Raw genomic sequence first — 24766 nt, 5'->3', positions numbered from 1 at the left:
AACACACTTCAGTCCTATTGACTTGGATGAGCTTTCAACATGTCTGAGTGCTTTACTGTGCCCCAAAGTGCTGTGGACCTGATTCTTCAGACAATTACCAGGTGTAGAATTTATGGATACAGTGAAATGTCACCACCACTTGCAGTACTGTGGACTCTTTCTGATGTAGCAGTGAGCATTCTGTCCTAAACTGAAAAAAATCTGTCTCCAATAAAAGTGAAGTGCTTGAGTGGGACTGTTATCTTTAAGAGCAAATAAGCTGTGAGTTCAGCTCTGTGCTTTGCTGTGCCAAGAAAACATTGAACTCTTTCCCAAAGACAGCATATTTAGAATCTAGGAATGTGACAACAGCTTCTTGCTGGGATTTGGCACCCAGTTCATTCTGAAAATGCCTTAGTTGGGTAATTTTAATGGCAATTACAATAATTGAGTAATACCTAATTTTGTTTTCTTTTATGAGACCGCAGTTCAGAAATCCTAATTTTAATATGCAGTTATCTCTTGAACAATGTTGGAAATGAGGCAGCTGTTAGTTACAGATGGGAATTGGGTCTTCAGGTTTTTCTATCCTACTTGTGAGAAACTATGATATTAATTTTAAAGAAAAATCTCTTCCCTGTGACATCTGTAATGACTGCGCTGCTGAAGCCACTGTCTTTATTCTGGATTGCTAGTAAAAACTAGCAGAGCTTTGGTATTTTCCATGGGTGAATGGGAAAAATCTGAGCCACTAAGGAGGATAGTTTGCACATTGGGAACTCAAGCTGTGAGGAGTCCCTAAGATCCAGAAATAAACTTTCAGTAGATGTTCACTGGAATTATAGCAAGTTACTCAAGCAGAGTTTGCTCCAGTGTGTGTAGTAGATGTCAGATCTCTCCCAGCTAGGAACAGCCCTTATCTTTGTTTTCTAGCTCACCAAAAAAAGGGTCTTTGTGAACCAGAGTATGTTGTTACTTCCCTGTATGAGACATGCATGTCCTGGGACATATCCATGGCTGAAACATAGCTTCTTCTGCATAAATCACGACTGCATTTAGTACATTTGCTTTTATGCAAATACATGCACAGTGAAGTGTTGCAAAGCCTGTGTTCCTTTCTGAGACATTGGTAGCAGAGAAGAAAATAATACCTCTGCAAACACTTTCTTTTCTGGTGCAAGTGAGACAATTTTCTCAGAAAGAGGCTAGGAAGGAGTTGGACATATTTCTGCCATTACTCACAGCTCTGTTGAAAACTATCAGGTGTGTTTACAGGGAAATCTGATCTCTGAACTCAGCCAGCTGTGTCGGCCTTGCTGAGAGTGGGCTGTCCTACAGCTGGGCACTCTGGGATTCCCAGATTATCTTCAGAGGAGGGAGTCCTAAGGGCTCTCAGCTCTGTGGCAGGTAGCCTGCATGTCTTCCCTAGGGCAGAGGTGATTGCTGAGTGGGCTCAGGAGATTCACTGCAGCTGTAACTTTCAGGGCTGCCAAAGATACTTTTTGCCAGCCTGAAGCATTGAGGGAATCCCAGGCATCCTTTTTGTTGCAATGAAGACACCTTATGAGTTTTGCCTTGAGCATAATACTGGTCATTCTGCTGCCCTGCACCCTGTGAGACTCCCCAGAGAGACCCCAGGACCCGTGGCAGCCAGGAGCCCAGTTTTCCATTGTAAAGAAATCCACTGCTTTGTTTTGGCTTTTCCTCAGTGTATATTTTAAATCTTTCTGCAGCAAAAACTAAATGCTGACCTAATCTCCTCTCATCTGCCTTGGACTGAAACATTAGAACCTAACCATGGCTAATATTAAATATTATTTAGAGCTGTCCATAGTAATCACACATAGACAGTTATAAGTTTGTGGTAAATTCTCAACTGCCAGAGGATAGATAAGACCTTTAACATGTTCAAATTCTCCAGTGGAGTTAATACCTGAGAGGATTACTGCTGCCTGTTGAATTGTCAGTGTGATTTGTTTCTTCAGGTTGGTATTTCTTAGCAATTTAGCCACTGTACTGAATTGCCAGCTTCCTAATTATTCTGAAAGAGCTGAAAGGGACACGGCACAGAGTACAATCTCTCTTAACTGTTGGACAGAAGGTGATGTTTGTAGGTTATTACAGCTCTTCACTCTCAGCTCTGGTGTGCAGGATTGAGTTCATGGGGAGAAGCAAATAAACTGGTTGCTGTATTCTTCCAGTGGAGCAAATGTGAGAAGTCCAGTTGTTGTTCATTGTAAATACATACACTGTTTAATCCTATTTGACAAAAGGATCACTGTTCTTTCCTGTGTCACACTAGCAAGGGTTGTTTCTTCTCACACTTTTAAGGAGTTGTACAATGTGCTTGTACATGCATCCATGCACTAATTAAAAAAATAGAAATCAAAACTTGTCTTTCTTTAGAAAGGAAAATTGTATGATAAAGTTCTGGTGAATTCAGAATCAAGTGCCAGTGTTAAGTTTTTGTTGTTGTCTCTTCTTTGACTTAAACCTTCCTCTTTTCAGCACACACAAAAAAAAGAGTGGGGGTAGGATTTTCTTAGTAGGCATTCTGCTTTCCATTAACAGTTCAAACTCTACCTGACTTCTAGTTTTTCGTGGTGGTTTTTTCATTTTTTTAGATTGTGTATTTTGTTTGTTTGTTTTTCTTATACACTTCATCTTTTTACTAGAAATGCTTCAATTACAGCTATATTAAAAACCAAACACCAACTTGTGAGAAAAACTCTGTGTGATTCAGGGAAACTGCTGTGAGATTGATTTTTCTTTTTTTCTCCTTCCTCTATATTAAATTTTACTCCATGGTTTGAGAGGTTGAATATAAAACATTATATAACCCAGGATTACCCTTGTGTCTGTCCATCTTCCTGCAAAGATAGCCTAGATGTATTGAATTGTTTTAGGTAGTGAAGCTAAGTAAATAAATATTTTCCTCATAAGAATAAAGAATAACTGAAATCATACTTTTTCCAAGAAGGGAACAGAACTATTTATTAGCAACTGAAATATGGAATCACTAATTCTATAGGGATATTAGAAAAGATTCTTTTTTTTTTTTTTTCCTAAGGAAGCTGCTGGGTTTGAAATCAGTGTTATTTAAAATAATTGACTTTTCAAAAATAATGACCTGTCCATTCAATTCATGCTTTTAGGACTCTGGAGATAACCGTGGGAGGACGATGTTAGAAATAATCAAAGATATCAACATTAAATTCGACGGAAGAACAATACTAGGATTTTCTATCTCAGAAATAAGAGCAACCTAATGTATTGTTCATAGAATCATAGAATGTTAAGGATTGGAAGAGACTTTAAAGGTCATCTATTCCCAACCACCCCTGCCATGAGCAGGGACAACTTCCACTAGACCAGGTTGCTCAAAGCCTTGTCCAGCCTGGCCTTGAACACTGCAAGAGATGGAGCATCCATAAGTTCCCTGGGCAACCTGTTCCAGTATCTAACCACCCTCATAGTAAAGAATTTCTAACTAATATCCAGCCTAAATTTCCCCTCTTTCAGTTTGTACCATGACTCCTTGTCCTATCACTACAGTTCCTAAGCAAGAGTCCCTCTCCAGTTTCCCTGTAGCCCCCCTTCAGGCACTGGAAATTTGCTGTGAGGTCTCCATGCAACCTTCTCTTCTCCAGCTGAGCAGCCCCAACTTCCTCAGCCTGTCCAAACAACATTGTTTGAACATTCATAGTACTATATTTGGGTTGCCTTTGTTGTTTCTACCCTAGCAGTTGTTAAGATGGGACAGACAACCTTAGAATGAGGATTTTTTCAATGTATTATCAAATAAAAGATATTTGCTGTAGGGAAGTGTTAATTAATACATACTTTTACAGAATTGATATAGCTTTTGGATAGTTCAGCCCTTTCATCCTAAAATGATGTAGAATTATACCAAAAGTTTATATATAGTGTGACCTTTCAGATAAGTAGCATCTTCAAAGACTGAACAGAAGATCGTACATGGAAAAAGAAAAATGCAAGTTACTTTTTGCAGGATTATGAACAACATCATGAAAACTCCATTTTGCATCTCTTTAACCCACAGACTAAGTTTAGAGAAGTCAGATTTTGGCCTCAGTTTTTAAATCTCTCGACTCATATTTGTAGTACTTAAAATAGATCATGGATTGTTTTGGTCATGCTGTGGGTCCTGCTGTGATGAAAGTTTGTTTTCAAACTTAGAAATATGCCCACTCACAAGATTCACAGTGTACTAATATTATACAATGGAAGGTAAACATGTCTAATTTCCCTTTGAAAGCAGGAAGAATCCCATTTGATCATAATTTTCAGAATTTGCATCATACCATGTCTTAAGAAAAAAAAAAATTACCAGTACAAAGTCTTTAGCTAAGAAACATTTGTTCAAATATATCAGCTCAGCTGATTGGTGGAACATCTTGGTGGATTTGGAAATTTCTTTTCCAGTTTAAAGTAATCATGGGGTTTTATTTTCTTTTTGGTTTTGTTTTTTCTGTGCTCAACTATTGCTGGTTCTAATGCAACAGTTACTGAATTCTACAGGTTCTGGAGATGATGTGTGCAGTGCTTGAATACAGCAGTATCTTCAATGGGAGTTACATGTGGACTTAAAACAAGCTCTGCTTATGGACTGTAGGATAATACAGCCTTTGGAGTCACATGATAAAATATTTTCCATATACTTTTCAGATTTTAGATACTTACATGTTCCTCACTCCTATGATAGCTGTGCATCTCAAAACATACCCTCCTCAGAGGTTTCGAAGGTGTAGGGAATTCCAATTATGCCTGTTGTGATAGGTGAGAAAGCCAAAGTTAGAAGGAACAGGGATTTGTCCAAGGGTAATGTAGCTCCTCTGTCACAGGAAGCAACTGAAGCAGTGTCCCAGCTTTTGGCACATTCTTCCTCTTTAGTCACTTGTGGCTTACTTCATTTTGCCTAGAAAAGAGAAGAAGAGGAAAGACAAAAGGGTGAAGAACAAATCAGGAAGCAGGAAGAAATCCGAGCAAAGGAGTTGTATCTGAGTCTCAAGCAAGCTCAGCAGCATAGTCAGCACAGCGACGATGACCAGGAGTGGGAAGAACAGTGTGAGTAAATTACCTTCACGGGATTAATGTGTTTCTGAAAGCAAACAAAAGGAGACTTGTAGGATGGATAAGGTGTTGCCAAAAATCTCTTCTACCTAGAGCAATACAAAAAGCTGTATTATTTTGGCAGAAATTACCAGCTTAACCTTATAAACAGAAGTTTCATATTTCTTTTTGAACCGATTTCAATGCCTTACAGAAAATTTTTCTTGTACGATAACTGAGATCATTAATTTTTTTCCAAAGTACTTAATTAACAGTTTTGGCTTAGTAATAATAATTCAGGACACAGTTATTTTGACAGCTTGTCTGTAGCTATTTCTGAAGAGGTAAAATCTGTCTTAATCTATATTTTAATTGCTTCCACATGGTAACTAGATGAAGCTATGATATCAGTACTGAAACTCACTTCGTTCCAAAAGGTTACAGCAAATAATACTTAGATTGTTGATCTAAAAAAAAAAAATAATTCTTATGATGATGGTGATCTCACTTTATGGAGGTACTGTTCCTTTTTAGACATCCTGAAATTCTTTAAATTAATCACAATTATGTCCATTATAATTTTTTAGTGATTTTTAAAACCTTACAAGGAGCAGAACAACTATATTACTCTATACGAATACATTCATACTGTAAATAAGTAAAGGTCCACATAATGAAAAAATTATATTTAATAGCTTAAATATTTAATGAAGTGTCTGTCTATCTGTCTATTGTACAGTTGACTTTGGAAGTAGGAAATTTGTTTGCAAGAAGAATTGTACATTTTTTTTGGGGGGGAGAATATTTTCCATTTCTCACATCTATACTGATTTGATTACTCTGCAGAAAAAGGAAGTGTAATGACTGGAAAATATTAGCTCCTGTGGGTTTATTGTAGTAATTATATGTAGCACAAAAGTTAATCAACTAATAATAAAAATGGAGTTTTAGGGAGCTGATATGTTGTGCAAGAAATACCTCATGGAGTAGAAAAAAAATATTGCTGTAGTGTTACTTATTTCCTGACAGGGGTAAAAAAGAAATTTCCAAATATACAATGAGTTTATTTTATGGTTTTATTCATCACTTCATTAGTTCCTAAGGACTAATTATTGAAGTGCTATTACCTGGAATTGATCTGATAGTGAATCATTCTGCACAACATGAATTAAATCTATATAAGATACAGTGGTGCCATTTTCCAAGCTCATAACAGGCTATGCTTTTTTTGGGATCAATAAAACTCTGTATATTACGCTGTCAATAAAGAGAAGATAATTATTTCCCAAAGAATTATCTAAATCTGGGTGTATATATTTATATGGAAAGAAAAACTGTAACTTTCTGTGTTTTAGGTATTTAAGAGCAGAATGAGTTGGGGGAAAAGTAGCCCTTTAGTTTTGTGGGAAATTAGCATCACCCGGCAACCCAGCATAGAGAGTAGTGCTATGTACTTTGACATTTCTTTGATGGTACATAAGGAAAAAAACCCCACATTTGCAACCATGTTGTTAAAAAAAAATGTAAGTCCAGTTTATCTTTATATTGAAATTTGCAATAAAACAAAATAGTGTAAAGACTACTGAAACCAGGTATCTTTCCTTACTATTGCATTAAAGAGGTAACTGAGGATTTAAACTGTTGCTTCCGTTTTCTCAAGGAATGTTCTTTGTATAGGGACAGACATCAGTAATGCAATAGAGGAATTATGGGAGGAGACAGAGAGAAAAAGGAATAAGCTATGTAAGATTTTGGCATTTTTGATCTGTCAAAACACTTGTGACTGCACCACCTGGTGGGTATAGCCTGGCACCAGTGCTCCTTTTATGTGTAAGCTTTGAGACATTCTGTGTGCTCTGAAGGAATTGTATCACCTTCAGCCTGTGTGCCTTGATACCTGCAGACCTGTCTGCTCGTCCTAAAGGTGACCAAGGGCATCTCCCATGATTTCAAGCTGTGGAGCCTGGTCAACAATAGTAGTGCTGCCGTGGGGAGCAACAGCTCAGCACCTTCTGTGGTGGCACCACAGCTGAGCTTTGCAGCCTGCCATAAATGCTGTGCTGCCAGAGTTTATGCTGTTATCAGTAATTGATTTAGCATTAAACTAACTGCAGACTAATGACTAGAGTGTATCACATCCTTGTTTATCCTCTTATGCTTATCTCAGTGTCTCAATTTGTCCCAGTTGGTTTGAGGGCTTAGAACTGTTCTCCATTAGCAAATTGGTGTGACAACTGAAGATATGAAGATGCAGTGTTTAGTGCCTTATCTCACACCAGTTCCTGGCTGGTTTAAAATGTCCAGCAGACAGGCAGTAGCAAATATCTGGAAATGGAAGCATTGGAAATTGCTATGGAATTAATTAGTACCTCAGGTTCACCAGATTTCTCAGTTTTTATTTGAGTTCCAGAGGGTGGGGTTTTTTTTCTTTTTGTGGTAATTCTTCCATTTTGTCCAGAAGTACCTATGGAACACCAAGAAACAACTTATTGAAGTTAGGCAAAGCTATCCAACAGTCATCCTTTTAAGCAATAAATAAATGCATGAATGCATAAGAGAATTACAAGCAGATGTAATATTTACATCTTCTGCCTCTACCTTCTTGCAGTGGAAACCATATTGCTCATTAGGAACAGGGCCAGGCTCCTTTGGATCTTACCTCCTTGAAGTCAGCCCTTTGTATTCAACAGTGCTGGGAGTCAGTACTGCAGAGGAGCGGTAGTGCTTGAGCAGCTATTGTGAAGAGCAAATGCAGCAATGATATTGATGACACCACTAACTTATTTAGTAGATGGAATTTAGAATGTGATGAGGATTCATCTCTCCTCATCACATTATCCCTCAGCTGTTTATTGCCAAGGCAATAAGCAAAGTGTTGCTAATATTAGTTTCTGTTGTTTGGTTCAGTTTGCTTCTGCTGTTTGCCAGATAACAATAAAGGCCCATAGAACTGCTGTGTTAATTGAAATACATAATTTTAGTGCTTTTTAGTAGGGTAACTGAAAAATGTAGAATAACTTAAGAAATCAGTACTAAAGGGGAAATATGATGTTGCAAGAGCAATCATACACTTTGATTTCATATAATAGACATATATTGGGTTATTTTAGAGGGCAGTTGTGAGTTAATAAGTGGAACAAGTATATTGGCTGGCAAATGAGAATAATGAAAAAGACTGATTCAGACTGTCCACTGTTCAAAGCTCTTATTCTTTGAGACTGAGAAGTGAGAACTAAGGCTAAGCTTTGATAGAGGAGGGTGCATATTCTTATTAGTTTTGGACCTTTCTGTGGGCTGTTCCATTTTTTAGGTTTCTGGGGTGTTTAAATGTGACCTCTCTCTGTGAAAGCAGAAAAGGAATTGCAAAACATAATAGAAAAAAGCTGTAGCATGAATATTCATCCGATTGGATGTTGCAAAAAGCATTCTGTTAGTACAGTTACAAACCCCTGCAAACTGCACCAAGCAGTGAAGTGCTCAGATACCATCTGACCAGCTTTACTCATCTGCAGACAAAAATTATTCCAGTAAAAATGTAAACATAGATGAGTGAGTTGATGTATTCTTATGACTTTCCCCAAGCACCCACTTTTGGTCTCTGTTGGAAGTAGAATACCAGGCTGACTCATTATAGCTTCTTTTATATTTTTATATTTTTATATTTTTATGTTCTTCTACAAATGTGTCTATGAATTTATTTTTTGTCTGGCTTTTAAAGGAATTCATTTGGTCTTTATCTTCCACAGAAATTTAAGTGAGTGAGTTTACTGGCAGGAGCATTTGACAAAATGCTGAATTTTGAAGTGAGTAGTCCCCAGTTTAGCTATACATTAGCTAAGCAAGTGCTTAACATAAAGTATGTACCCTCTGAACTTCAATAGGTCTCAGAGTGCGTTGTTGAATAGGAATGGGGTTATTCAAATGCTTTCAGATAAAAGATTGCTGAACTGGAACCATATTGCAGAGTATTTGTGGGAAGTTATTTTCCAATTAGGAAAGGCAAAAAAACACTGTGTGATTTGTCTGTGCACTCAGAAAATCTGAAGATTGGATTTTATCTATTAAGTAGTCATTTTGAATTGCTCATAAACAAGCTTCCAAGAATTGTTAACAAGGGTGTAAAGCCAAAACAAAATAATTTAAAAATTAGGATGTATAATCATAGCACATGTTGTTTTCAGCTTTCACATGTCTCTGACTGTAACTCATAGCTCTTCAAAAGCACAAAATAGATTACAGAAAATAGAGAGTTCCTAGTCTTTCACAAATTATGTGATCAAGTTTAGCTGCAGTGCACCATGAATTAATCCTCATCTTTATCAAAGATTTGGTATTAGAACTTTACCAGGGCTGCTAATAGGGATTTACCAATCCAAAGTGAAAATTTAGAAGGCAAACTTGAGTTTTCTCTCAAAAGACAGCTTAGATTAGCATAGAGGAATAATGGATTTCCACAAACTCTTCAGGGAAAATGAGGCAATCGACACCTCTAGGATTGTAAGAGCTGTTGCACACACCATTTGTGGTTTGTTCTCTGTTGTTGAGAGTATATTCACACTGCAGATCATATAGACGTGTCCAAGCTGGCTTTAAACTATTCATTTCCAGTAATAATAACTGTCTTGGATATATCTGTTAGCTTTCCAGGAGGGTTTGGTAACCCATTTTTGGCCTGCTCTACTGAGGCTACAGTCATATCGACACCTAACCCACATGAGCAGCTCAGGAACTTCTACAGAAGCTACAGTTCCATCAGGCAGAAGTGTGCTTCATTTTGCAAGTGCTGAAGGAAAAGTTACCTGTTGTTATTGGTATCACCAGCACTGGAAGAGAACACTGTCATTGGAGCTGGTCTTACAGGGCCTGGCTGGACTGTAGATTTCCTGTGAGCTTAACAAATTCCTCGTTTCCCTTTGTCAGTCCTTACATTATTCTGTAATATAAAAAGAAGATTAGGTATAAGTAAATTATTATTGATGTAATTCTTAATGCTAGATATATGGACCTGTGGTGATGATTCAGAGAGTGTAAGATTTTTTTCACATATCTAATCTCCCTAGTGAAAATAGTGACTATTGAATTTAGTGTTTTGCACAGGGGTCATGCCGGAAATACATTTACTGTAAAAGGACAGCTGGTCAAGAACAATAACCTCTACTTATTTAAGGGATTCCTAGAAGTCCTGACTACTTTTGCTTTCTTATTGTGAGAAAGGCTATGATGTCTCTGAAAATACAAGTAATGCAGATTTTTGTCTTTTTCTGTCTTAAAATATTTGTGCTAGACTTGATCCAGACATAAAGTTCTTATTCCTAGTGAGATGATTCAGAGCCAAAGAGAGAAATATGAATATTCAAAAAATTCTATTGTAAGAAAAATCTGCTACAGAAATAGATCCTGATTTACCTTCAGACTTTGAGTGACATTCTCAAGATAGATTAATTTGTGGGAAGTGTCAGTATGGGAGGATGGTTCATGTGGCACACATTGCTTTGTCTGGAATGTAGTGACAAACCTTTTTGTAGGTTCCTGACTGCAATGGCTTTATCCACGATACTATTTCCAGTCACCAAAACCAGTTATTTGTGCCAGTGACTTCGATTATTTACCTGCAAAGTCCTTTGACAAGTCAGACTTTTAGAAGTAACTTGGGATAACATAGAAAAGCAGGTCCACAGTAGAAACTGTACTGAACAACTTCGAAAGATAGGGGAAAGAGAGGGATGTTTTGGGGAATAACTGTAAGGAATGGGAGAGGGAGAAAGTCAGGACTCCAATAATGAGAAAAAAAATGGATTGAGAGACCCTGTGCATCCCGATGGTCAATGATAGAATTCTTCAGTACCTCACTGGGGAAATTTCAACAAAAACTCTTCTTAATGTGAAAGACATGACTATATACATATATAGATATAAATCTAAAAATCTACATACAACCTTCCCTATCCTGACATATATACAGACACATATACACAAACACATATGCACGTGTATGGGTATGTTGATAAATGCAAATGCATACATTCAAAAGGTTTTCTGAAAGTTGAAATGTTGATATTTAACAGTTGCAAACTATGCTACCTCTCCCCATATTTTTGTGATAAGAAGCTCTACAGTTTGGGAAAATGTAGCCTGGTCACCAGCTTCTGATGGTACAGATTTATTAACGAGCAAAAACTGAGCAGGAATGTTTGTTGAAAGGAGTGTTTATTGCTGAGGAAAGTGGGGCATGAAGGTAACTTGCTTTTTTCATTGCCAGGCAGCCTGTACAACAGTAGAAAAGAATCCCAGAAATCTCCAGGCAGTCTGCCCTCATTCTGTGTATTGTGATTGTGGCAATAACCGGTTTCTAAATGTCTTGCCAAGTTGCATTGCACTCATCTTCCTTGCAGTCTCTCCTTGTGCTGCAAATACAAAGTTCATGTTTAAAGTGACCATTACTGAGTGGCTTTAAAAAGGATAAATCAAAAAAATGTTGTAACTAATATACTTGAGTCATTGAAATGGCATATTTAAGTGACATTATCTACCCTTAAAAATAATGACCTGTGAGATAAATAGTGAAGTCTATTACTCATGTTTTCTGTGCTGTACATTTGTTTGTTACTTTGTTTATCTAAAACTACAGGGTATGTAAAGTGAAACTGAAATCCTGACAGTTTCATACGTATGAAGCATCTATGACTCATTTACTATGCTATCTTGATGAGCTTTCAATTCTGTATATCTTTCTACTTATGATATTATATAAATCTAAGCTTAAAGGTCATTTCTCTTTCCCTCATTTGCCCACAATGTTTTATTTAATTTCATTTGGCTTTGAGTGTTTTTATTGCTTGATTCCATTAAACTTTCTCATAATTTGAACAAATCAATTTGTAAATCAGAGGGATGCAAACAACCTAATGAAATGCAACTGTGTGGTGTTGTGTCATGCATTCCTAGTCACAGGTACAGTCACAGTGGAGTAAGAAATAGTGTGTGCACTTTATGAACTGGGTATGATCTAAGCCAGGATAGTCGTGGCAGGATTGCTAACTGCTACTGGAGGCAAAAGCTAGCTTCTTTAATATTTGCTTCACTGGATGTTAAGGGTTTGTTTTGCACTGGAAAAATTTGCCTACCTGCAGTTATTTGTGACTCAAAAAATCATCTAAATGGGGCTTGAGGCACCAGAAAAATGCTGATACATGATGAATATTTGCAGTACAATTCTTGATGCATTTAAGTTATACCATTTCAAAGACAGGATTGTTAGTACATTAGTTTTAAAATGAAGAAACTTTAGTAAAAGATGCCTGACCTGCAGTGGCCAGAGCAGCAGTCTCATTTCAGGTTACAGAAATTGGTAACTCCCTGGTCAATGCCATTGTTAAGTGTGTAATAAATCTTCCAGTAGAGATTCTGGTTCTTTATATACAATTTTAGAGACTCAATTGTGAGACAACCCTGTCCATAGCATCAGCATGCCCTTTCCAGTGGTTACTGATTTATCCATTGTTACTGAAACCATTTTTAGACTGAAATTTTCATGTTGGAACTTCTGTGACTACAAGTACTGTGACAAAGATAGCATATGCTTTTCAGAAAGAAAACAACACTGACAAAAAATGCAAACTACATGTTAGTTTTAAGAATTGTAGTTTTTGGGAGTAGCTCCTTCAATTCTAGTTATGTTCATAGAGGCAAAGAATTCTGTTAAACTTAACTTTAAGCAGCAATTAAAATCCTTTCTTGAAACATAGAACTTGATGCACTGCCAGTGGAAAAGATGTCCTGAAGCAGAATTTCTCTTATTACAGCCAAAACAAGGTCAGATGTAATCACAGTATGTTAGAGGCTCAGTTATTGCCAGTAGTGATCAAATCATTGATATCTTGAGTCTAGCAGGCTTCTTTTAGTGGTGGAGCTGCATTTGAAGCACGAGGAATGTCATCCAGCCTTTGGTAATGCGTTGTAATTTATACATCCTTAAAATGAGGTCACACAGGAATAAAGGTAGTAAGTTGTACTGTAAGGAAAGGAGTAAACGACTGTTTGTATTTCTAAAGTCTCTCCTCCCCAACCTTCCCGTTCATCCCACCCAGTGCGCCGCTCCAAGGCCGCAGACGAGGAGAGAAGCCATAAAGCGCGCAGGGCGCGGGATGAATATCGACGGCAATCCCTGCGCGCCATCCAGAAGGGAAGAGTGGCTGGCCTGAGTAACTTGTTCCAGGGGACGAGCCTGAACAAGGACCAGGAGATAAAACTGAACAACAATAGTGCAAGTCCTTTGCTGTCTCTCTCTGCAGCGTCCAGGTTGGTTTGTACAGGAGTGACTTTGAAGCAGTTTTCTGTTGAATGGCTCCCTCTCCAGTTCCCACCACCTCAACATCTTCAGTCGCTGGGAATTCTCAGTCTTGCTGTTTCACTATGACCAGAAAAAGAATGTTTAAAGACAAACAAACTCAGGTTTAATGTGAACTAAATGCCATTTGTTTTTCAGACAGATTTCTTAGAATCCACGCAGAGAGATGAGTCCTTGAAACGTCAGTATTAGATCAGTATGTAAGGTTGTGGCACAGAGAAGTCCAATGGACAAATTCTTAGGCAAGTCTTAAGCCTCAAGCCTAAAATTGCCTGCTGCTTAATAGCTCTGTTTTACACAGAACTGTCCAAAGTTTCAGGAGGTTTTAGTTTGGTGGGGTTTTTTTTTTTTTGTTTGTTTGTTTTCTGGTCAAATGCATTGTCTTTGTTATTTATTAATCTTTCATAAGACTATTTAGGGAGCACCAGAAATTGCAGAAGAGAAAAAGAATCCAAAATGGTAGATGACAGCTAGGAAGCTGACTAATCACTCTACTCTTTTACTGGTTATTGCTTATACCATTAATTTGGCTTTGTGTGGTGATAAAGGCAATGTGAGCACTGACAGGATGGCAACATTAAATTCTAAAGAAACAACAAATATCCAAGCTCAGAAAGGAGAGAGTCCTATTACATTCTTTTTCCTTCCCAGTCAGTGTATCACCACAGATATTCCATTGTTTGGAAATATGTTCTGCTTTGATAAATTCTTTACTCTACTGTTTTGAGACATAGAAACTCTCCCATTACAGCAACCAAAACTCCCAGTTTGAGGAGGAATCAGAATTTCACTCTGAGGGAGTAGGATCTTTAAAGTTACCACCAAATCAATTTGTCAAAGGAAATCTCTCATTATTTTCCCAAACTGCTTAAACTCTCCTTCAAACTGAAGTAGTAAAAACACCAGTAAAAGTGGCAATTTTTGAGAAAAGACAGTCCATAACTTTGATCTGAAGTTCTGAGCTCTACCATTAAGTTATTTACTATAGAATTTGGTGGTTCTAGATATGACCCTTTTCAAAAAGGACCTGAAAAAAAGCTGAAAAGTATTCCAGTCATTATCCAACTCACTCAATATTATTTATCTATGAGACAAGGGTTTTTTTCCTCAAGAGAATGTAGGTTCAGTGTTACATCTCTAAGTTTTTCAACATGAAGTGTTGCTCCTGTAGTTTTTTACCTTGCCTTGCCATTTCTTTTAAAATAGTATTCTTTTATTTTTACTTGAGATCTCTCTCTCTCTCTTATTTCCATATAGCTATATAGAAAACCATTTGATTTTTTTTTCCTACTGACTTTTTTACTTTACTGAGTATTCTCCTCCTAATGAAACTCTTTGGCCTGCCTGTTCACTTTTATCCTTTTGCCTCCTGTGGGGTTTTTATTTTTACTTCTGTGGTTGTAGTTCTTTCTTCCTGCCCCTGTTGAACAAGCTGGACCACAGAAACTGTACAGAGACCGACACAGTAATTTTGAGATTTAGCCTAGGGCAGGAAAAATTATGGACGTGACAAGCTGTTCAAAACTTAACTGAATTAGAAAGAAATGAGTTAAGAAACAAGAATGGACTGTAGAGCCCTGTAATTCAAGGGATTTTTTGTTTCTTTATATAATGTATTGAAAAATGAGATATAAGAAACATGTGATGTCTATTTTTTGCTTTTTTCAATGTGTGTCTATAGCTGAATTCTCACTTTTTCCCCTTGCTTATGGTTGTATCTTCAAATTTTACAATGAATATTGGTCAGATCTGCTCACATGCATTCATGTAATTCAGCAATAACTATTACGTTCACTGTGGGCTTCGTCATTTGATATCAACAGAACCAAACACTAATTTAAGTAACAGCAAGATAAACTGAAAGGAGGACTCAGCTGCATACCACCATGCTTGAATTTGATATGGTATACCTTACACCTTATTTGTGGTAGTTGGTGGATCTTCCACATATTTTACCTGATTTTCCTCCTACTATCTAAAATGCACAGGAAGTGTAATGCATAGAAAGAGTAAGGGAGGCTTTCAAGTAGAGAATGCAAAGGGAATATAAGGGTTTAAACAAAAGATTCCCTCTCTTGTCCTTAGTGATTTGGAGACACAATGTATTACAGGAGTATACTCTAAGTTAAAAAATAAGATTCGCACGTCAGTGTTTATCTTGGAATAAAAATGAGGTAGAAAGGAAAAACTAACTGAAATGTCCATTGCATCTTTTGTGATAAATTGGTTTTCAGTTTAAGTTAAGCTTAAGTGCTTAAAAAAATGTCTAAACTTCCACTGCAAATGTAAACCCCACAATATTGTGTTTCCACAGAAGCCCAAAATACTTTTAATAGATTTTAAAAAGGTTAAAGTTGTTCAGTGAGTTATACCGAACAGAAGTTACACTGGCCATTTTGAAGCTGTGTGTTTTGTAAGTATGTAGAAAAAAAAAAAAAAAGGTTAAAATTTATATTGTCTCTCATTTTCATGCACTGCTAGTTCTCTCTCTTTCAATGCAGTAACATCTGGGAGCGTCCGTCCCGCCCCTTCTCCCGAGATGTCATCATCCGCTGGTTCAGAGAAGAGCAGATCCCTCGACGTGCAGGATTTGAGAGGAACACCAACAGGATTGCTCAGTGGTTTCACGGTAACACACTCATTCTTTATGTCTTGTATAACAGAGCTGTGAGCATATGCTCCAGAAATAAATGTTTCCAGCTCTCATCCCAAAAAAGAAAGTCTACTGACATTGTGAAACCGAGTGCCTGTTAAAACAAGATTTTTGCATCTTTCCTATTAACAGCATATGATTTTCCTGTTTTATTTTTTCTGATTAAGCAGACTAATTTGGGACTCATATCACCAGAGTTTTTCTGAGGAATATTTTGGCCAAAATATAGTTGCTGTAAAATAGTAAGCCAAGCAGGAGTAGTGAGACCAAGATAGGGTGAGAAGGACTCCAAAATAAACTGGCAAATAGTGTAGTGATATGGTACGTGGATGATCGACATTCAGGTTTTTAACTTACCTGATTTGCAAGAAGGATTTGAACTCATGCATGTTTAATCCCTTGTACCTTGTAAACTTAGGCAGCATTTTTTATTTCTTGCTTCCTTTTGTAAACAAAAATTATTGAATTTATTTTCTCAAAAAATAATTGAGAGTGTGTGATTTTAGAGAGTTTTCGCGAAATGGGAAAAAAACCTCCTGTGCAGACCCATAATTTTCTGAGTCTGACTGAGTTCCTGTCGCTGAGACTTTTGCTCTGTATAGAATTTGCCATCCAGCTAAATCTTTGATATCAAATTCACAGGTAAGAGATTTTATTTTCATAAGTATTAGCAATGATCTTTATACTCGTTATTCTTAGATATTAAAAAAAAAAAGAATTCTGTCTTAACTGAGAAACTAGAACAGCTTTAGAGTTTAATCTCAATTTTTTTCTTTTCACTGCTGCTTTTGGTCTGATATAGCTTTGTTCGAAGCACTAAGCTGACCCTGATCTGATTCATGACTCTCTAATGATGAAGATGTGTGGGCATTCTAAACTGAACCAGACAAGGAAGATTTCTAAACAAGTTTAGTGTTTTGTATGTTTCAGATTGATTTTTATGATACACAAATCCTTCTGTGTTAAAAGACATCAAGCTGCTATTTTCATTGGTTTAATTAGTCAAAGACACTGGAGTCAGTCATGTATAGCTTGTAAATGCTACATACTTCCATTTCTTATGAACAATGATGCAGACACAGTTGTTTTTTTTCTCACAGAAGGCATTTGGTGTGGTTGCTTTCTGAGAGACAAACTGATTAAAATTTCATTTGTGGACTTTTTTCAAAATGGTAAATGTTTTCCCTGCATGTGGGAAGTTGACATCCATATAAATTGCTGTGAGCAGTTATGAACATAATTCACACCTTAGGAAGGTATCTGGGCTTGAGTTAATGCATGTGCAGTCTTCCTACTAATTTCAGTGGCTTCTGGATTAGTCTGTTAATCACTGCAAGAACTGAGGCATTCGTGATTATTCTTTAGTTTCTCAGACTGTGCTGTTCATGTCTTAAGGAGCTGTGACTATGCAATGACATTTCTAAAAGTGAGCAAAGTACCTTGTTTCTTCTTCTCCCACTCAAGGAGCCCGACATAGCACTGGTGCACTCCCAGCCTAAAACTCAGTGGGTTTATTTGCAGGGATCCACCTGAGTGATGCTTTGATACCTGTTTTGACTTCTGTAGCTCTGGTCAGGTTCATTGTAACCTTAGTGAACAATGCAGCTGCCTTCTAACTCTTGTGCAGTGGTGGAATCCAAACATCAGGTTCTTACAGGTCCAGTGGTCCGTGTTTGGCAGTGTTCTGTGGTATCTGTTACATTTTGTAATGTAGACAAACTTTGAGGGAAAACAAACAAAAGCATTGGAACAAAATATTAGGAAGTATGAACATATGAACTTTTTTTTCCCCAAAAAACCCCTTATTCTTTTCATTGAATTGGCCCCCAATCTGAAGACGGGGGGGGAGGGGGTAGGGAGAAGAAGGCAACCAAAACCCTTTTGATCCCAACAAAAATCGTTTTCCTATTATTTGTTTACTTCTTATTAGAATTAAGATTTTGATTTCTATTGTATAGACCTATTTGGGATCTTCCATGTGTTGTTATTTTGCATTATATTTAGGGACATTATATATGACCTTTTATTATTTTTGTGTATTAAAAAAATACAGTGGAATGTATCTGACTTGTATAAGATATTGGCCATACAAACGAAAGCCATTCTGCAAAGCTAAGAATTATGACTGACAGCTTGAGCCACTGGGGCAAAAATAAAATCATCATTTGGGTAGGTGGATGTTTCTGTGGGAAGAACTGCTGCCTAATATTCAGTGTTGTCTAGTGTTGTGCTGACAGATTCTTAAAACCTCAAGCATTTCTCATAAAAGGTATAATCAGGTCCTTCACATCCTTGAACAATTTCTGTGTTTTCTTACATCCCAATTTTGGACAACAAAATCGGAGCTTAATATGCTGCCTCACATTAAGGGCTTTTTAAGTGCAATGCACTAAGAGAGCTATTACACAATACCAAAAAACTGGATACTAGTTTCTGACAGAATTACATGTTTTTTCTGGAGTTAATAGACTTTGGCTTACCTGCTTTGACTGTCAGGTTGTTCAGATTTTTAGCTAAATTTAAGCATTGGCAAATTCACTATCTTCAAATTGTACTATGCACATATAATATTTTCTAGTTATACAGAGATTGAAACCTTGAGACAGAATGTGTTCAGCTAAAATAATGAAGTCCAAGTAGTAATGCAAAATGTCTTTATCCTTATATATTTGTCATATTTTCCACTTCCAGTGATCAAACTGACCTGGATTCCATTTTAAAATGTACATTGTCTGGGGCATTTTCATGGTATGTGAAATAGGGTATGCTTCATGGCATGCTTAATGTACCTGAAGTTTTCCTTTTGTCTTCATTTGAAGAATCACTACAAAATGTTTCATTTGAAGCAGTGTGGTAAAACCTGTAGTAAAGTCTTTAAAATCAGAGCATTACCTTCTTTATTCACCAAAAATTACTCCTTAAATGAATATTAACTTCAACTTCATCCATCTCTATTTGTCTCTTGAAATTATCATCAGGTATCTGAACTCCAGCAGATGATTTTAGCTCATTTTGAATAGGGTTTACTGTTTTCTTGGTTAAAAAAATGGACATGTCAAAGATACAAACTGTAATGTACAGCTGAATTATGGATGTAAATTAATTTTTTTGCTATGTTTGAATACTAGATCCCTGCCAAAATCCAGATCATTTACCTCTTAAGTCTAGAATGACTTTAAAAGTTTTTAAAGAAAAAATATTTAAATTATCTATTTTTAAATGGTTTTTATAACTTAAAACCATATTTAATCCTGTCATAAATCATAAAATTTTATAATCTGGATTGGGAAGTAATGAACCTTTTTTTAAGGGAGCTTATGCTCACTTTGTGACAACAGTGCAATGATGCTGAATAGTCAAACTGCTAAAACAAAGAAGAACCAGAGCAAACAGTTAAGGTGTCACTGAAACTTTCTTGGGATATAAGGTAGTTGGTGTCTATATCTTTTGTGCAAAACAGATGATTCTTTTGTACTGTTTAAAAGTTGCCTTAGATTTGAGTGAAAAGAATTATGCCTTTGATTTTTTGACTATGAGAACTAAGAAATTGCTCTAAATTTAATTAAAGGTAAATTCTGCTCAGTTTAATAACCAGGAAGTTAATAATTTTACTCTGATTTCTTATCTGCTAGTTGATGAGTATGGCAGATGAATCAAACATCTTAATGTATCAAGCTGTAGAAGTGTGTTAGTTAATCTGAATTCAGAGCATTCTGTGCCAAGATCTCAGTTTGTGATATGCTTTGAAAGTCAGAAAGTAAGTTGGTGCTTAGGATGGCAGGTTTGTCTCCCAAAAGGGCTGAAAAGGGAGAAATGCTCATTTTCGGCCAAGTTTAGCTTTGAACTGGAACTTTTTTTTCAAACCTCTGTGTGACCCATGCCAAGTGAAGGGAAAGTTACCATCCTTCTCTAGAGGTTGAAGAGTTTTGCCAAACTTTACCACAGACATTAGCAAATTGCAGTTTTCAGTTTACTGAGGCATAAGACACTGGGAATAGAGTTCCATATGGCAACAAAACTAGAAGCCCCTTCCTCCCATAACTATTTAACAAAAGGCTGCTGATCTCTGAAACATTTGTCCTTCTTTCATTTGTCCTTTAACCTTTCTCTTGTGTTTGAAATCTGCTTCATCACTTTTTTTTCCCATTCCAACTAGTTTGTCAGCTGTTACTTCAGATAATTTTGATATTTTCAGCTTCAGATGTTAGGCTTTTCACTCTCACATATTTTGTTTGGTGTTTGGTTATTTTCCATTCACAACATACCAGTGTTGCTCTTTGCAAAGGGTGCTGACCTTGAAATATTCCCCAGTTTTAGTTGAGACCAATATTTTATGATTGTGGATGTTCTTTATCTGCAGTATATCAGGGATGCCTCAAATATGTAGTGAGTATAATACAGAATTTTTTCACTGCCTCTCTCTGGGGTGGCTGTGTGCATGTTTGCTAAACATCTACTGTAGCACTATCGGATCTCCACTTGCCTTCGGGTTGAAAGGAAAGTTCAGATGCTGATATCACAGATCTGGAAACATGAGGTAGTTGCCCTAAAGGTTGTACCTTTACAGTGTAATTGCAGTAGCATGGATCCTATTGTGGAGAACTCTTTTATCACGGAAAGTCAGACTGATGGTGCAGTTACTGGCTAAGGGAGTGTTGAGCTGTGAAGAAGCTGATCAGAGCAGGTTGAAGGATGGACAGAAAAATGCTGAGAGAAGGAAGAGCTGAGTAATCTCTGAGGTCAGGGGAGCCAGGGAAGACAGTTTTCAGTCTGATAGGAACATGTTGCAGATATTTACAGATTAATGTTTAATTTCAGATGGCTAATGTTGATTTCAAGAAGAAACCTGTTTTGAAGAGGACAATCTAGCACACCTAAATTATGAAAATGCTTCTGCAAATCAGTGCTCTCAATAAAGAAGTCAAGGCTTAATATTTCTGAAAGTCTACTGATTATGAGTCCTTAACAGTGGTGGCAGTACTAGGCACATTCATATAGCTGAACTGTGGGAAATGCATCTTATAAAATACAGCTTTATTGTAATATTTTCTAAGGGACACAGAAATGGCAATGGTTTGATTTGAAAAACATGTAACTGAATAAAGTTTGTTGCTTTGAGCATAAAAGCATGATTTTTCTTCTGCTCTTGAACCTTCTAGTTCAATGAATGCTTGTTAGGAAGATGAAAAGCAAGTGTTGTAAATCCAGCAGAAGTACAGCCTTCTTGATATTAATGATCTATTTTCTAATTCCTTGCTTTATCATTATCTAGCTTTTACTTCTCTTTGAGAAAGTGCACAGACAAGAGTCTGTGTTTAGGTGGCCCAGGGGTCTGGGATTTTTTCACTACTAGAATTGTTGTTGAAGGGGTATTTGGTCAGAAAAAAATATACAAAATCTTGTTAAAAATCTGAATTCATTGAGAACTTTTCCACTGTCTTCTACAGGACTTGAAGGATGCACGAAAAAAATAGCTATATGCAAAACTTGCTATTTAAAACATTCTGTGTCTGGGAAACCTCTGGAATGGAATCTGAGAATTCCTGACTCAAATGATAGGACCAGCTAAAATAAAAATTTTGAGTGACAATATTATACCTATTATCTTGCACACATTTGCAGGACAGTTCCAGGTCTCTAATTTATGTCAGTAAATGAAGAAGGGGAAGTATGAGATAAAGAGTTAGACAATATCAAAATTTATTTTGAACCATTATCTGGGAAAGAATTAAAAAAAAAGGAAGACTTTCAAGACAGTAGATTTAGAAGAGGTTATGTCTTACTCTCTTCATCAAAAAAGTAGATTTCTCTGTTCTCTACCAACCACTTCTCAAAGAGAGAGGGCAGACACAGCTGTGATCAACTGTTTGAATATCTATAAACATTGGGGCTTGTGACTGCTGCAGGGATACACCCAGGTCAATGTGAGCTGCTGGTTATTGTTGCTCAGTTGACTTTGTGTAAAACAAGTAATGCCATAGTCATTTAGTATCAATCATCACCCCTAATCTCACCATTCTAGTCTGTGAGGTTTTCTCAAAAGCTTTGTTAGGAATGAATGCTACCTTTGAGGGCAATCTTGGCAGGAAGAACAGTTGGGGGCAAGTTTGGATGCCAAGTTACGCTCTCATCACAAAACCCTACATGAGAAAATGGGTCGAGGAGTTCCATTAGACCTGAGTGGGAAGGCATGTGCTTCTGTCACCTCTGGTGTCCCCATTCTGTGGTTAAACAGGGCACATTAGTTCCCAGAGCTGCTTAGTCCTGTGCTTTTCATCGCTGAAAAGCAGGCACAGAATGATTCAGGCACAGAATGATGATATTCATATCACAATGGTGACGTGGGATGAATGAGAGCCCTCTGCTGTATTAGATAAAGGAGTTGCTAAACACTCAGTGAGGCTGGAAAGTCTGTTTTGCATTTGAAGGACAGAGGGACTGGCTCACTCCAGTTTGGTACCATCACCTTTAAATAGTAACAATACTATTTTTGTGTTACTATTTTGTAATTTTACTTTACTTTGAAATAATGATGAAGCAGTAATTTTTATAACCTACATGTAGAGATTTTATGGGGGCACAATACATGAAGCAGTTTGTCCTTGCAGCTTTATATATATTCTCTCTATGGATGGATTTAAACATATCTCTTAGAGCCAGTATTATTGTCATGATTATCTGTTTACTTGCTGTGAGATGGAACACCATTTTTTTGTATTTCCTGAACATATTTTTATCAACCATCTCCTGGATTTTCTGGTAGTATTTTTCGAAGATAGGACAGTATTTGGAGTTGTGTTGAGGTTCTGTGGTGGATTCTGGTACTTGATTATGGATGTCTGACTTAAGTCAGACCCATAACCTGACAAAACCCAAATGCTTCCTCAGCTTTAATTCAGCTCTCAGCTTCTTCCTTAAGAAGTGAGAGGTATTTTACTGTTTTCTGAGAAACAAGATGATCCTTCACATACTGAGTGATTCCACTTAGGTCATAATGATTGTTTCAGTTTGTCAGTTCTTTTGAAGGCTTTGGAATTGTTTTTCTCATGCCATTAGACTTCCAAAGTGTCTACACAGACAGGTTATTAGCAAACAAAATAAATGTTTTAGACTCATGGCTCCCCTTGGAAGTGAGCAAAGTATCAAAGTGAGGTAATGTGAGCTGTAACATGCTGCAAGGAGAAAGGAAGCACAAAAGAACAGCAGGGAAATTGTAGAATGAGGCAATTGAATAATTAATGTAAATAGGCTAATTGCTAATGTGAAATGAGCTTTCTTATTCTTTTACAATACATAGTCCTTCTTGACTGCTTTTTAACTGGAAGCTATATTCTAAAGATTAGGCATGTTCTAAAGATAGAAGGCAGCAATTTTTTGGAGTAGATTTTGTAGACTCTAAAAGTCAGAGATAATAAAGAATGTGTGACCATAAAGGGGAAACAGTTCTGATGTGTTAACAGTTTCATGGTCACAAACAAGTCAGGTGCAGAGCCCATGCAGTACAGTGCTAGTTAAAAATAAAGTTAAAAAGGTGTCCTTTCAAGTTGATGTCAGACAATTCTTTGCATTTGTGAAGAATATCCAGCAGCTTTTTCATAGAGTTTACTCCCAGGCAAATTTACTAATGTCTTACTGAACAAATATAGAAAGTCAAATTGTTTTACATCCTGAAGATGTCTTGCCCTCTTTATTTAAAGCACTTTTGAGATTTTATTCTCCATCTGCTTCTACTACAGTATGCCACAGTGAGCAATTATAATTTTTGTTTAGTAAGCCATCGTGGTAGATTACTGTATTTACCTGTGATTTTACATGAACTGGGCCGTGTGTGAGTTCATTTTTCTATTACTGCAGCTCCTTCAGGCTTTCTTTATCACATTGCATAAAACAAAAAAAGAAGCGTTTCTGAACAGAAAGATATACTGTTAGTATTTGGAAATAAAGACATTTATAAAACCCATGTGATATAAGAGCATGAGTTATTTGGAAGAAATCATATCTAAAGACATAAAACTGATGCTTTTACACAAGATAAGGAGTGTTACATACAAGTAAAAAGTTCTGACATCTACAAAGGTTGTTTATGGTAAGACTGGAAGAAATTATGATGACTGTTTATGGTGACCAAAGTGAACGCAGGTGGCCTTGTACATCTGTCCAGCAGCCTGAATTGGAGCTGTGGTGCCCTGTTACATCTGTTACAGTCTGATCCTCACCTGCAGGATCACGCTTTCTCCTTTCAGTGGCAGCTGTGTGTGTTGGTTAGTTTATCCATGCACAAGGCACACTCAGATGTCAGTCACTACCAGCATGAGACATTCAGCTCATACTGTTTATCTCTAAATGCTGTATCTGGATGTTTCCTGATCACCCCCTCTGGCATACCACAGGTGTCCTGTGTAGAACCTTGTTAGTCTTGGATGAATTGCTGATATCCTACTTATTGTTAGTCCATATCTAACTGCTTATCAACCATGCCTCCAGCTCTTGTTCCCTTGCCAGTACACTTACGAGAATATGCTTTCTGTTTCACAGATTTCATTATATATTTTTTTGCAGCTTATGATAGACTAAGTTATATTTATTATTTTATCTACAATATTTTCTGTTCAAGGCACAGCAAACACTTGCAGACCCAAGGTCAGTAAATCTCACTGGTTTCCCAGCAGATGGATGCCTTATTGGTCCTTCTATCTTGCTACACTGAAACCACA

At 36.9% G+C, this 24766-nt stretch overlaps 1 protein-coding gene across 3 annotated transcripts in view; it reads left to right on the top strand.

Moving 5' to 3' along the window:
• SH2D4B (SH2 domain containing 4B) overlaps positions 1-24766 on the top strand; it is a 67654-nt gene that overhangs the window by 22142 nt on the left and 20746 nt on the right. For all 3 annotated transcript variants that reach the window (XM_027649503.1, XM_027649504.1, XM_027649505.1), the window contains 3 exons: positions 4923-5067; positions 13140-13350; positions 15901-16028. In XM_027649503.1, the coding sequence (XP_027505304.1) occupies positions 4923-5067; positions 13140-13350; positions 15901-16028 (484 nt within the window). The remainder of the gene's footprint in view (positions 1-4922; positions 5068-13139; positions 13351-15900; positions 16029-24766) is intronic.

The sequence above is a fragment of the Corapipo altera genome, unplaced genomic scaffold, assembly GCF_003945725.1.
Source record: "Corapipo altera isolate COAL_440 unplaced genomic scaffold, ASM394572v1 53, whole genome shotgun sequence".
NCBI lineage: Eukaryota > Metazoa > Chordata > Aves > Passeriformes > Pipridae > Corapipo > Corapipo altera.
Note: the sequence above shows the minus strand (reverse complement) of the source record. Positions and strands in the feature narration are given on the sequence as shown.